The 14,820-nt window shown below is 45.6% G+C and overlaps 1 protein-coding gene across 1 annotated transcript in view; it reads left to right on the forward strand.

Annotated features, from left to right (window-relative positions):
- The first annotated feature begins 5,131 nt into the window (after nt 1-5,131).
- The window catches only part of LOC8053391 (DNA mismatch repair protein Msh6), a 61,399-nt gene continuing 51,710 nt past the window's right edge, over nt 5,132-14,820 (forward strand). Inside the window, exons 1-7 of the mRNA XM_029973570.4 lie at nt 5,132-5,317; nt 6,859-7,036; nt 8,517-8,692; nt 10,452-10,522; nt 10,981-11,151; nt 12,041-12,175; nt 12,928-13,025. Coding sequence (XP_029829430.3) covers nt 5,152-5,317; nt 6,859-7,036; nt 8,517-8,692; nt 10,452-10,522; nt 10,981-11,151; nt 12,041-12,175; nt 12,928-13,025 — 995 coding nt within the window. The 5' untranslated portion in view covers nt 5,132-5,151. The remainder of the gene's footprint in view (nt 5,318-6,858; nt 7,037-8,516; nt 8,693-10,451; nt 10,523-10,980; nt 11,152-12,040; nt 12,176-12,927; nt 13,026-14,820) is intronic.

Genomic DNA, 14,820 nt, shown 5'->3' on the forward strand with positions numbered 1-14,820 from the left:
TTTTGACGACTCTGTGTATTGTTGAGACTTGCCGTCGTGAACACGTGGAAAATTTTACGAAAGTGCAGTGTCGCAGGAAAAAGGCACAACGCGTCGAAAGGAAGGGCTGGCGGCGTGTTCAAAGATTCCTTGGCACGCCGAAGTGCCGTGTCTCTGTGCCTTCGCACGCTTGGATACCGACCAAGAATCGACGCCGTGTGGATGTGTTTTGCGAGTGCAATGTGCGTGAAGCCGTATCAAAAGGTACAACTCGTCTGAAACAAGTGTCGCCGGTGTCGCGGCGTGATCAAAGCTTCCTTGGCACGCCGAGTGATGCATCTTTGTGCCTTCGCACGCTTGGATACCGGTCAAGAATTGACGCCGCGCCAAAGTTCTGAACGTGTGTCGCGCGTAGAAGCCTTTAGGTCATTTCTATATATCGGCCACGGAGTTCTGGATCGTCCAGCTGTTCCGGTGAGTTGCTATCAATAAAAGGGAGAGATCTGTACGTGTTCTTATGTACTATATTAACCATGGCTATGTCCCAAAGTTACTCTCATAGATTCCGTGGGAGCACGAATAGGGCAACGTTGTGGAGCCAGGGGGGTTTTCGAAAGCAAAAGTACAAGACGGCGAGAATGAAAATCTTTGAAGCGCGGCCGATATGGTAGTGTGCAATCTGCTGACCAATTACAATCAGGCGAGCCGCGCTCAAACGTCAAGTGCAATTAAGTAGGTTGATAATAAGCCAGCACTGATCAGTGATGAGGAGCTGTTGTGCACGGTATTGTGTAAATCGTCTAAGGACGAAAACAAGACGTACCTTCCCCCCATCTTCCGTCGCTAGTGGACGCTGGATTAAGCTCGTTCCTAAACCGCGAGGGGAAAAGACGCTGATCCAGAGGCACGAACAGCTTCACGCACATTGCACTCGCTAGACACATACACACGGCGTCGGTTCTTGGTCGGTATCCAAGCGTGCGAAGGCACAGAGACACGGTACTTCGGCGTGCCAAGGAAGCTTTGAACAGGCCGCCAGCCCTTCCTTTCGACGCGTTGTGCCTTTTTCCTGCGACACTGCACTTTCGTAAAATTTTCCACGTGTTCACAACGGCAAGTCTCAACAATACACAGAGTCTTCAAAAAACTTCTTCGGCGAATGACGACGAACGAGTAGAAAACGTGTCCACAGCACGCTGGAAAACCGCAGCAAAGGCTAGCAAAAACGGCAAATCGTATCCCAAGCGAGTGAAGTCCGGTGGCTTCACTTGCGCTGCAGCGAATAAGCGGGGAAGCGCGATCCAGCAATTGTCATAGAGATCAGTGATCGCAGCTATGAGATCGTCTTGGGAATCTGTGACTGGCACTCTGTCGAGAAGATTCGCTCAAAAGGAAAGAAACTTTCGTATTTATTTTTATTTTTGCTTCGTAGAACCCACCTCAAGCGGTCACCTATTTTATAAACATGAAAATTAACAAATGACGGACAAATAACATTGTGTCATTTTATTTAGGTTAAACAATAAAAATAAGTGGGAGAGGAAAAACGCTCACTCCCCGCAGCAAAGTACTCGTGTACATACGTGCTACACCACTGGGAAAACATCAATATTCAATGATGGCAGCACCTCCTATTGGTTTCAGTTTTAAACACGAACCCTCAGCTGCCAACTGCCGAGAAAAAGAAAACGCACACACACGCAACGATTTCATTTATCGAGGTTGCTATTAGAAGAAACAGAATATCGTCAACATGGACGGATTAAAACTAGTTCGCCTACTGAAAAGTCTCTCTCCGTTGATGCACCTGATGCTGAGGTGGCGTGTACGCACTGCGCTATAAGAATGAGGCGCGGAAACTCGTGCTGGCGCAACTTCCACCACTCCAGAGAATCGAATTCAATCTCCTCGATCTACTGGTACGCGAAGAAGTCACTTGCAAGCTTTTCCCACTTTTCTGTGGCTTGTACGTTTTGGGTTTTCTTTGCCCGAAGAACGCCTTCCGTTCTTTCCCTGCCAAACAAGAACACGCTTCCCCGGGACGCCTGATGCTCCTGCATTCTTTACCTTTTTCCAGGGACAGCATTTTTGGCGAGATGGAACGTTCTAAAGCAAACTTTAGTGAGAATCAAATCTTTCTTGAAGTAGCGAACAATTTTCTCCTTGAGTGGCACCTTTTATCTAAGACAGTAGTTTGTTCCCGCAATACATATTCAACGATGCACTTCATAATATCACTCACTTAGTCACTCTACACCAGGGGTCTCAAAACATGCGGCCCGCGGGCCGCATGCGGCCCGCGACTCGCTGGGACGCGGCCCGCAGGCAACCTGCTGCGAGCTCCGGTTCTCATGTCACGAGCGCTAGAAATGGCATGCGCAATCGTGATCTCAACTCGCCTATTCATTTTCGCTGGAAAAGTAGCTCCGCTCTTTTAACATATTCACATAATTTTTACTTATCTGTGTTCATTTGCCCTGTGTTTCGCTTTTTGTTTTGGTTCCCAGATTTTTGTAATGTACAGTAATCCCGCTACTCGGCTGCAAGCACGAGCTCTTTGTTGAAGAATGCATCTTGGATGCGCGAACTCTCGATTAGCAGGAGAACTGCCGAAGATAAAGCTACGAGCACGGAATTCTCGCCTTTAAAAAATATATATCACCATAAAAAGACAAGTATGGGTGTTGTACTAGAAATCGTCAGGAAAGCTAGAACTGATAAATTAACTGATTGTTTTTAGAGACATGTTGAGCTTGGTTAATCCCTGAGTGAATCTGGCAAGGGGAACGATAGTGTACTTGCTCTTTTGTTCAATTAAAAATGCGACCACGTTGGCGGCGCGGTGTCATTTTAATTATTCTAATTACATCAGGTCAGGGCCCAAATTAGTCATGTGAACAAATCATATCTAATAATGTCACTGGCAAAAGTGAGTTTCCAAAAAGCGTAGAGCACGAGTTCTCTCACTTTGAAATCGTATGACCCCCCCCCCCCCCCCCCCCTCCCTCAGTCTAATGTTGGCCCTCGGACTTCCCAGTGTGGGCTATCTGGCCCTCACGCTCAACTGAGCTTGAGACCACTGCTCTACACTGTGCGGTCACAGACGTTTTGGGCCGCGTCGGCAAAAATGTAGCTCCGGACCCGTGGATATCCGATCCTCATCCGCAGCCCCTGCCATCCGCATCTGATCCGCCAAATCTGATTCATTTGTTATACACGCCCACCAGTTTCCTGCGGATATTCGCAGATGATCCGCGGGTTATCCACGGATATGCAGGGCTCTACACGTGAGTGATGAAATGCGCACCGCGCGACAGGTCTAACTCCTGGTTAGCTCAGTTGGTAGAGCGCTCCACTGGAAATGGGGAAATGGAAATGGAAATGTCCCAGGTTCGATACCAGGACCAGGCGGATTTTTCCAGCCGCGCACCAGTCACGTTTCAGCTTCGGTACGAGCGCGGCCGATGTTATGAGCCGAAGGGCCAATCAAACAGCGAAAGAGGCACAACGTCCATGGCGTGCTCTCTGCAGTTGAAAGGACCAGCCGGTATTCGCCGTCTCTCTGTGCGTGCTCCACCGCCGGCTAGTTCTATCAAGCGCAGAGAGCACAGCTGAAACCGAAGCTGAAACGAAGTATAGCTGTGGAAGAAACACGACGACGTCTCAACGTGTCTTGAGACGTCGTCGTGTTTCTTCCACCAAGTCTCAGGTGGTTTAAAAAAAAAATGGTAAACTTACACCAGCTCGCCTGCGCCCTAACTGTTTTTTCATTATAGCTGTGCTTGGAGATTTGTGTTTCTCCCTTGTCCCCCTTTCCAGGGCTTGTTATTTTTGTCCAGCTCGCTTGCACCTTTACATTAACTGCATTATCATCACTTCAATAGCAGCTTGAGCGGACGCTGTGACGTGCGGCATATGGCATGGGCTGCGTCACAGCGTCCGCGCGAGTTGCTACGGAAACTGCTACACGGGTCCAGTTTTCACCGCTTATGTCTCTCCTGCTTAGAAAGTTGCCGGTTCATGCGGTGTGGCACTCAGTTCGTCGAACGACGTTTTAGCGAATGCCGAATTTTCATCGAAAAAGACTTTAGGGAATGGTCGGTCGCCGTGAAGCGGCGTTTACGGGTGGGCCAGGAGGGTTAACACAACAACCAACGCAGATAACGCAGACTGTCGCTGCGACGCGACGATTCATCAAATGACCGCTGTTCACTAAAACGTCATTCGCTCATGTGATATGAACCCGCGAAAAGATAAGCCACAATGGGGACAAAAGACACTTTGGGGAAGCCCAATCTATGCGCCCATGCAACGACTGTTCCCTCAACGCCGACCTGTTACCTGTATACACCCCTTTTACATATTTACAACATTGGAAGATGGATAACAATTATGAGCTTTAAAATTCCCCTTGAGCGCGCGCTGTCGGTATCGGGTATATTTTCTCAACATATATGATGGGACGATTGTTTCATTAGTTATCAGAACCACCATCCAAATAGAACGTCTTTCGTGCCCTCACTCTCAAATTAGCGCATAAGAACTTTGTCAAATTGTCATTCTCCCCAGACGTAATCCACGACTAAACTTGCATCTCAGAGATGGGAATAGAAATCCGAGTTGGTCGGGTTCGGTCCTCGCACATTGTAGCGAAATTGCATCGTGGCGGCGAGAAAACAGCACCGCGGAGCGAGATCTGACCAGTCTTTAGCCACAGTACAGTAAAAATTAAAGAAAACATCACGTACCTCTTTTGCGCACTTCAAATATGCGTCCGGATATGACTGCAACCTCTGCCGCGCTTTTTGTACGGAAGACATCGTTCGGGCAAACTCTTTCTTGCTACGCTTACAGTCCTATGGGCGCTGCCATGTTTAGTGGCGTAAATGATGATGATTTTTGAGCAACGCTACAGCACTATCGCCAGGAGTTCTTGCTATATTAAAACAAATATGATTATTAATTAAAAGATTTTTGTAATTTATTTGCAACCGTAAGTTGTAAGATTATGACAACGGTTAATTCAGCAGAACTAATCATAGCGGGAAGGTAGTGGGAGCAGGAGAGAGATTTAGCTGTAACCCGATTCTCGTGGCAAACGCTGGTTTCGCGCGTTTTCGCGCTTTGTTGGTCGCGCGCCGCGCAGAGTGCTTTCCACAGCAAGCGAACAAAATGTCTAAAGAAAATACTCTCTTTTCGTACTTCTCTAAATCTCCAAAGGTGAATCAAGCGTCCAACAAAGGTTCAGATGCGACGGGCGTCAACGGCAAAAAGGGGACGACGCCTCTCAAGCGCAAGGACAAATGCGCGGGTGACAGCGCTAGCCTCTCGCCCAAAGGTACTCGTCTTGTCATCGCTGTCACATCGAAATATTCTGTGACAAGCGCTGTCTTGACGTATATTACAGGGTGCCGGAGTAATTTTTGCGGAACTTCATAATTAAAATTAAGAAGAATTCATGCAGCAATCGTTGAACCAAATAAACCCCAGACACCGTGCCGACTTGACAAATCTCACCCGAGTTCGTCGCTTCCATTATCCTTCGTTGTTTTGCAAGAAAACAGAATAAAAAATTTGCCTCAAATAGGATATTTCGGTGCTGCAGATATTGTGATTTCTAGGTATATGCTATGCAAGAATGTCTCGGCGCTGCTGATATTGTGATTTCCAGTCACGCAATGCAAGAACGGATTGGTTCGAAGCATTTCTTTGTAGCTCCAAGCTGTTGCGCTCCATCATCCATATCTATGCGAAGTGGCAGTAGTTGGTTTCTTCGTGCTGGCCAGTATTGAAAGGCTAAAGGGATATCAAACTGCATTGTATGCAGGCTTCATTTACTTCCCCTAAATACTATAAACAGACCAGGGGTGCTATGTTCGACAAATCTTTCGCTTCTCGTAAAAGAAACGGAAGTGACTATATCGCGTCTGATTTGATAGAGGCTCAAATGACAAAACTTCCCTCTTTCGTCATTTGAGCCTCTAGCCAATCAGACGCAATATTGTCACTTCCGTCATTTCCGTTTCTTTTTAAGAGAAACGAAACATTTGTCGAACATAGCCCCCCAGGGCCCTCCTTGAGGAAGGTAAGATCCGTGGCTGAGGTGGAGGAAATGAAACTGTACCAGAATTTTATAATGAAACATAAAAACAAAAATTCAGCACAAGGATAGCTAGTCTGAGATCATATTCGGAGCCTTTGAACAATTTTCCTTTTGTGCGTTCTCATTTTTAATTATGAATCCTTACCAACTTTCCATAACTCCACATTGTAGAGTCATGGAGTGGCCAAATGTGATCAGGCAATCAATGAAAACTTAGACGAAAAGTGCGTTAACAAAGTGTTCAGATATGTTGACGATTATCTAGTGGTTACAAGAAGGTCTGAAGGTGCCTCTGATGATTGGACTGTAAAAGCAGTGTTGGATTTGTTCGCTCAGCATTCTGGGAGGCTAAGGTTTACCCATGAACTACAGGATGGGCCCCACCTCCAATTTCTAAAGTTCTGCTACCATTCAATGTCAGTAAGTTTTAGGATGCAGGTACAGCTGCTGACAGACGCTGGCTTCTCAACGTCACTTATTCTGGCAGTGGTGCAGACGTTGTTAAAAAAAGATTAAAGGAAGATTAATTCAGAAAAAAAAGAGAGACCCACAACGAGACCCCTGGTGCTTCCTTACATGCACAAAGTTTTGCACTATTTGAAAAAGGTGACCAAGCGGTTTGTGTGTGTTTTCGGCACCTTGAAAGTTGTCGCAACTCTGCCCTAGAATTTCGGAAAAGGCTAAGGGCGTGAGCCAATGTGCCGTAAAGCACATTGTACGATGAAACAGAGTGTGGTAAACACTCCCTGTCGCCGCCTGCCCACTTTCCCCCCCAGTGAACTGCGCGTTCAAGCTCCACGACCTGGTCTGGGCCAAGTTGGAAGGCTACCCCTTCTGGCCGGCCCTGGTATGCAACCCTCCCAATGAGAGCAGCTTTCTGGACCGGGCCAAGGCGCCCTCGGTGCACGTCCAATTCTTCGACACTCCACCGTCCCGTGGCTGGGTCAAGCTCAGGTTAGATTTTTACGAATGCTGTCTTGAGGAACATCTCTAGTTGCCATCGTCTCCCACATTTCTCTCGTTTGCTATAATGTGTCGAACACAATACAAATTACGCTAGAGCCAAACACGAGGAAAGGATTGCGATCTGCTTGGCTTTGGTGGTTTACTCTTTGTCTAGTGGCTCACCTGGATGACACCGCGAAAATTGGTTCACACGTTTGCATCCGAGTGTGACCAGGTGGAGTGTGCTCGCTTGTGATTGTTCACAACAAGCGAACAAACTGGTGCCATCTATCAAGTAACCCTAAAGCACTTGATTTTTTTTGTCTTTCTGTTCAGACATGTGTCTGTTTCCTTGTTGAGAGCCGAGGCAGGTGTGTGGATTAAGCCTGGTTTATGCAGCACCCTTGCACCGCAAAGCTTACGTACGCTTACGTCGAGATACGACCGCGAGTCCCCGGCACGTTAGTGCTATGTATTCTGCGTTTCAAAATACTCTTTTAACCAGTTGCAACACTTCGTACGAAGCACGGGTGACTTGCTGTCGTATTTCAGCATAGCATACATTAAGCTTTGTATCTTAAAGGTGCACTAAAGACTTTTCTGAGATTGTCTGTTCTCGGGTATAACTTATCTCACAAGCTCCAAGCATCCTAGAAATAAAAAATATTTTGCTTGTGCAACATCTATTTCTCTACTAAAAATGCGATCGAAGTTTGTGCCACACCCCTTTCTTAGCGGAAAAATCTGGAGCACAGAATCCAGTGGAGGCGCCAGTGGCGCCTCTGCTGCCGGCACCTTCGCTTGCGATTGGCTGACGCGTGTTTGTCGTCACGGCATCGGCGCCTTAGCTGAATTTTGTGCTCCAGATTTTTCTGCTCAGACGGGGGCGCGGCACAAAGTTCGATCACATGTTTAGTAGGGAAATAGACATCGCACAAGCTTAATTGTTTGATTTCTGGGATGCTAAGATCCCATAGAATGAGTTATCACCAAGACGATCTCAGAAACATTTCTAGTGCACCTTTAAGGAAACGAAGCCGTGTGAACCGGTCTTTATACGCGAGTCATAGGACGCAGGCTAGACTCAAGGTTTTGCAGTATGTGCGAGATCGAATCTACTCATTGTCTATGAGAAATGGCCGCTTATAACATTGTCTGAATTATTTCTGGCGTGCGGTGAATGAACAATGCCTCGTCTCTGGTTCAACCCTGTACCTTTGCTTATGTGCGAAAAATGGCATTTTAATTTTTTTTATGTGTATATGTGTGAGTCACATATCAAAAATGAAGCTTTTGCAGCAGTCAGATATCCGTTTATGTAAACTCTGTCCTCCTTTCCTCCAACACCACCAGCAAACTAAAACCAAAGAAAATCCTGGTCATGCCACTGAATTTTTATACATACTACCCACCTTTCCATGTAACAGATTTTCTGTTGTTTCATTTGTGCAAATAAACAAAGCCTGACAGGTTGTCTCATAACTTTCAGACGACTCAAGATGTTCACTGGTCCTAGTCATATGGAAGTGCCGAAGATGAAAGATGTCAAGTGGATCAAAGGGGTTCAGGAAGCAGAAAAAGCGCTGGCCATGGGCTCGGACGAGAGGTCGCACCTGGTTTCGTTTGTGGAGTCTAACTCGCGGGATGCCGAAGACAGTGAAATGGGTGAGCAGTGTTGATCTGCGATATTGAAGAGGTTGTGCATGTGATCCTGGAGCCAGGGGTGTGGTAGAGCTGGACTGAATCTTTTCCTCCAGTTCTGGCGAAGCACGCACCTTATTGAGCCTGCCCTTGACGGAACGTCCTGTGACGTTCTGTGCTTAAGGGATTCAATTTCCTGTCTGGCAACTTCGGAGACGTGTATGTGGAGTTTAATCATGGTTTGTGACGACAACCTATGTCTGGGTGGCTGTGGATTCAGAATCTTAGGTGCCTTATGTCTAGAGCTTGACGTTCATTAATGACAATGGGTCAATATTTCTGTATGTCTGAATCGCTACAGAAGCTAATCTAAGCACATGATTGTGTTAACCACTATTCCCATGGCAAATTCCATAGTGCTAGAAGTCGTATCTTGCAGATTTCTTGAAATTATGGTATCACTCTCAACTAACTAAAATTACATTCTCTGCTTTAATTTGTTTGCACGTTGATCTTTTTTTATTTATTTGTAAGTTTGTAAGTAGGAAATGTAACCAAATTAAGCTCTGGCGGATGCTGAAGTTCTATGATTTAGGAATTTAACGGAAGTATACCCCGACGCACACCAATATTTTGATATAAAAGGTAAACGCAGATGAACTCTCTCTAAATATGGGTGATGCACGAAATAACGCATTCCAAAAGACCTGTGTCAAAATCCCCACAACAAATTCCCTGCGTTATCTCCCCTGTCCTCAAAATCCCCGGGTTTCAGAAGCCCCTTTCCCGCTATCCCCTTATCGGTTCCCTTGGCTTTCCCCCAAGCTACCAACACAGCTACCTAATATAAGAACAAGGTTTTCAAGAAAAGATATTGCAGAACAATTGAATGCTAAAGAAACGGAAGTGAAGAGTTCATCTATACAAAAGAACCTCGAGAACCTTCCAAGGTCGGAACTTTCCTCAGTTAATGTTTCACAGTCTATGTCAAGATGCAGAAGGTGGAGGTTGAATAATATCAGAGGTGCACGAGTGCATTAACATTAGGCACGAGTGCAATAACAAATGCCAAAAAGTAATGTGCAGAAGATGAAAATGAAGGTTATAAAATGACACTCCTAGTTTTAGTAATAACCCATGGAAAATTGCAAGTTTAAATCGCCATGCATCAAATATTCCGTGCGCCGACGTCTATTACAAACGCATACCGATCTTTGCACCAAAATGTTTGTGCACCGCAAAACACTTAACCGAACCATCCGCAGGTGCATAGCGGGGAAGTTAAGCACAGGGATATTGACACTCTGGGCAAGCGAGAGGAAAAGTTTGGAAACAGGAATTTTGGTACTCGGAGGAAATGACATCAGGAGAATCGGGCTACAACCCTAAATATGACCAAAACTAAGCTTTGTAAAACTGGAACCCTACCCATGCCTTAAACTTAGCATCTAGGGCATGGTGGCAGCTTGACTGACCTAGCTGAAAAGGGGTGCAAGGAAACAAAAAGTGTGCTTCCAGTCTGTAGCTTATAAAAATTAAATGCAGCTTTTGATTACTACTCTGTTTGACTAGCTGCATGCAATGTTGTGCAAGTTCTGCCCAAGGCTTACACTGCTGGCTAGCCTCAGCATCAGATATGACGGCGTAAGCACAAAGGGGTGAGTGAGAAAAGTATGACTGAGATTTGTGCAAATAAGGTGTCGGGATGTCAGGAACGTGGAAGAAAGGTTGCTGCACCATTGTTTTTGGGCTGGTCAATATGTGAGGAGAAACCCGATTGCAGGTGTTGTCAGTGGTGGCAGTGATGAGGACGCTGACGAGGAGGCAAAGGAGAACTGCGAAAGTCCCCAGAAGGTGAGGAGCAGTTCCAGTTCCCTTTGTCGTCCTTTCCTGTCGTGCATCTTCTATCTGGTCCTAGCGAGTGTGCATCGTTTTCTGCGTTGCCCCTTCTTTTCAGTCCAAGGTTTGTGCATGTATATAACAAACTGCTGATGTTAACCCTTTGATTTCCACACCACTTGGTGCTAAAATTGAACTTATTACTGTCATGTTGTGCAGAGGATTTATAGACCTCATCAATAATCGCCGTCTGCATACTGCCATCTTTGTCTACTGTGCTGTGGAATGCATTTTGAGCATACGCATTAGCTGTCTTATGGGGAATATCAGACACCGTGCATATGTTTACAGTCTAGTGACTCGGCATTTTCTGCACGGGTGATAAGTGCTGGAAAGGTGCATAGACTGCACTGGTATCTTAATGTCTAGTAAGGATCTGGCTTTGAAACCTTGGGGGTTCTTGAATCCCACAGCCATCACTCAAAAAGCGAAGGATCATCATGGCGTCGGACAGCGAGGAATCGGACGACGAGTTCAAGCCGGGCAAGAACGAAGCGAGCGAGTCGGACAGCGAGAGCAGCGGCGTCGACGAAAATGCGCTTTCCGAGCCAGATCCGGAAACTGACGAAGGTTCTCCAGTCAAGGTATTGCATCCGATTTGCTTGGCTTCTGCATTTTGTGTGAAGGGCAGGTCCACACATGCCCCTGCTGCTGGTAGACTCCAGAAATATTTATCGCTGTGTTTTCAAGGTTACGCATTTTTGAAAAACCGGAAACGGGAGGGGGAAGCGGGGGGTCGATAAAGGGGACAACACACAAAACGTTTTCTGTGTTGTTCCCCTTTTTCGTCTGTTCCCGTCTCCGGTTTTTCAAAAATGTGCAACATCAACCAGCTCGCCTGCCTATTCACTCTATTTTCAAGGTTGTTTTTTACACCTAGCTTAAATATACTTTATTGCACGAAACTCGCTGGCTAGTTTCCCACAGCAACTTGAGGTACAAACACCTTGGTGGATCACAAGATGCAGATAACTGTTGGTCTGCATTGCTTGCCAATCATTACGGCACTCTTTTTTTTTGCGTGCTCGTTGATGTAATGTGGAGCAGTGTTTTAGAGTCAGTAGTCATGTTTATCTCGATTGCCCTTTGTTGTTTACTCCAACATTTTTATGAAACAGCATAATTTCTTGTCCGCTTCTGTTCCTTTTCCCATACCACAAGAGCCGCAATGTAATCAATGAAGACATGCGCATAACTCACTAGCCACAATTCAGCTATCATTCACTAATGTACAGCGACGATTTCCAAGACGTTTAAAGTCGGCTAATATATTGGGGCCAATGGGATTGTTTTGCTTTTCTTGGATTTATTTGGTTCTGGGTGGGCATGGATGTGCATAATCTACAATCAGTTTTGTTGTTGTTTTAAAACTTAGAGCAATGCTCATGTTTTGCCCGTTCAGTAGCTTTTGATATGTTGTTTAAACATAACTCTGCACTGTTCTTAAATTTTGTTTTCTTTTTTTCTTATTAGGCAACTCCAAAGCAGGCCAAGAGAAAGCGTAATGCCAATGCAGGCTCAACACCGTCGTCGTCCCAAAAGTCAACACCTGTGAGGTCTTCTCAGGAATCTACGAGGTCAAAGCTGCTGAGCTTTTCATCGCCTAAGGTGAGGCTGTTGTTTCATAATACTTTGTGTGTCAGAATTCTTGGAGTTTCACAGAGAAATTTGGTAAACCAACAAGTAATTTTTGGCTTCCTTCAGAAATCCCTGCAGTGATGGGTGATAGATTTTGTTTGTGCACACGAGTTTGCATGTGAAACTTTAGCATCATATTGCTTTTTTTTAATTGAGAGTAATGGCACTCAAACTACGGTTCTTAAATTTTCTCTAACTTTCTGGAAGGTTCTTGTAGTTACAAACTTACCCTATCCTAATCTTTTATCATGGAGAATAAGAATGTGAAGTGGTCGGTACATTCTTATAGGCTTATGCAGGTCCTGGAAGAGCTTGTAGTGTGAGTAAAGACGATTCAGAATGGTTAGTTGAAGAGCTAGGCTTTGGCACTGCTTTACCCCATGTGCACTCTTGTCTTTCCTTTTATTATGCTCTCTGGCACCTGGCCTACGGTCTGCATGTGAATGTCCAACATGAACTGCGGCATAAATATTTTGGAGACCACTGCTGTGGAACATCTACCCACAAACTAAACATAAGATACTTTATCAGTTCTGCTTATACTATCCAGTTGAATGGGGGAGCCATTGATCGGGTCACTTTAGCCTCTAAAATTTGTGTGCTATGTAAAAGTAAAAAAAAAATCAGCTCCATGTGGTGATGCACATTCACAATGTGCGTTCTTTTTTTCTGTGCGACACAATGAGCTAAGAACATATACTTACCTTTTCCCTTGCTCATAGGCTGCTCCGAAGTCTGACGTTTTGGAAAGCCAGCCTGCGTCGGGTGCGAAAGTCTGGGCCCATCTTACCTATGACTTTTTGAAGGAAGGCAAGCGGAGGTTAGTTTTCTTCAGTCAGTTTGAATTGTGCTTGCGAAAACAGAAGAAAGCCAGTGACTTATGGCTAGGATTCTGTGTTTTCAGAGTTTTATTTCTCGTGAAATTCAAAGGGTGTTCTTCATAGTTTATTTTTCGCTGGGTATTCGGAGTTTGTCGCAGTTTATTTTTGTTAGATTCCCAATTCCTTGAAATTCAGAGCTTATTTTACTGTGGATAATAAAAAAAAAAAAAAAAAAACCTAAATAAATAAGGTCAGGGTACTATCACCCGTTGTCCCAAAGGAACCTCGACGTGCTAAAAGGCAAACCCCTTTTGTCAGTAGTTCTAGATTTCAAGGGAAACTGAAGTGGAATCTCTTCAAGACCACTGACCTTGTGCTCTTATAAAGTTTAGTTGTAAAACTCCGCCTTTTTTGCTGTTTATTTTGTCTCTGTGACACCAAAAATGAGTTTTTTTTTATAAATCCGAATTAATAAAAAATTTACCAACGGGTGTTTTTCGGATTTATCCGATAACATGGAACCTTACTTATGAAACAAATTTTAATTGAGTACTGTTGAGACCGGTTATAACGAAGTCGACGGGACTTGGAGAGCACTTAGCTATATCCGCTTCTTCATTATTTATGAACTGATACAAATAACATGAAAAAAAAAATGAAAAAAAAGATAACACGCGGGTTGTCACGGGCACACGTTTATCGAGCCCGCAGAAAGTGGTCGAAGCTTCCCTGCACGCGTCCTCTGCTAGATCGGAGCCACTTCTTACCAACTGTGAGAAGCTCCAATTGAAAGAAGATCCTGCTACGTACGGACCGTGTCGACAGTTGCGGGGGACGCCGACGGTGATCGGCATTTTCTTTACGTTTATGCTCTCTCCGTCGAGGATGGCACGCTTGAGTCAAGGAGGTTGCCTTCGTCTCCCCCATTGAGGTGCCGGCGGTGCCGGGACTCTCCATCGTTGAGTGGCGATGATTCGCCGAGTCGGTGCTTGAGTGAAGTAGACTTTCGCGCAAGAGCGACCTCGCGGACCAGGCGCCGACACAGATTATGGAGCAAAAGAAGAAGCACGCATGGCACCAAGTTCGTGCTCAAGCTCGTCTGTCGTTGGTATAGAGAGCCTAGGTTTAAGAGATGGGGCGACTGCTTGATCGGGGTCACGTGGTTTGTGGGCTGTGTTTTCAAAACGAGCTGCAGCATGCAAGGAGTCAAAACTCAAAAGCATTCACCTTCTGTAAACGTGTCCGCGTCTCTGCCCAGTTCCCTCGCCACACTGGCAACGTGACAATCAAACGCAGGCGTACTTACTGCTCTCTCTCTTAAATCTAGGCAGTCTCCATCATCTATATGGGAAGGTTGTCACCGGCGCTCCAAACGCCCCTATTGGCACACCACGACGGCTGCTCCGCGTGTGATGTGGTAAAGCTGCTTCCCAGATAAGGAGCGGGGAGCAGACGACGTTGCAGAGACTGCCGCCGGCAGCCTTTCCAGCATCTTCTGCAGCCTGTTCTGGGTGGTTTCTTGGCCACAGCAGCAAAGTGTGGCGACTCGAGACTTAGTAAATTTTTTGAATTTTATTCTTTTTTCAAATTATCACAAAATATCTCTCCGCTATATCCACGGGAGCCGCTCAATTTCCTTCCCTAAAAACAGACACAAATGCATCGAAAAACTGCAGATGGGAATGGAAAATCGTGATCGCTTCGCTGTAGCCGCTATTTCGTTCTAACCGGTCTCGACGGTAGTAATAAATGCAGGAAACCACAAGCTATCTGTGCTGAACAGTCTTTATCGTT

Source organism: Ixodes scapularis, unplaced genomic scaffold, assembly GCF_016920785.2.
Source record: "Ixodes scapularis isolate PalLabHiFi unplaced genomic scaffold, ASM1692078v2 PGA_scaffold7__128_contigs__length_106722199, whole genome shotgun sequence".
Taxonomy (NCBI): Eukaryota; Metazoa; Arthropoda; class Arachnida; order Ixodida; family Ixodidae; genus Ixodes; species Ixodes scapularis.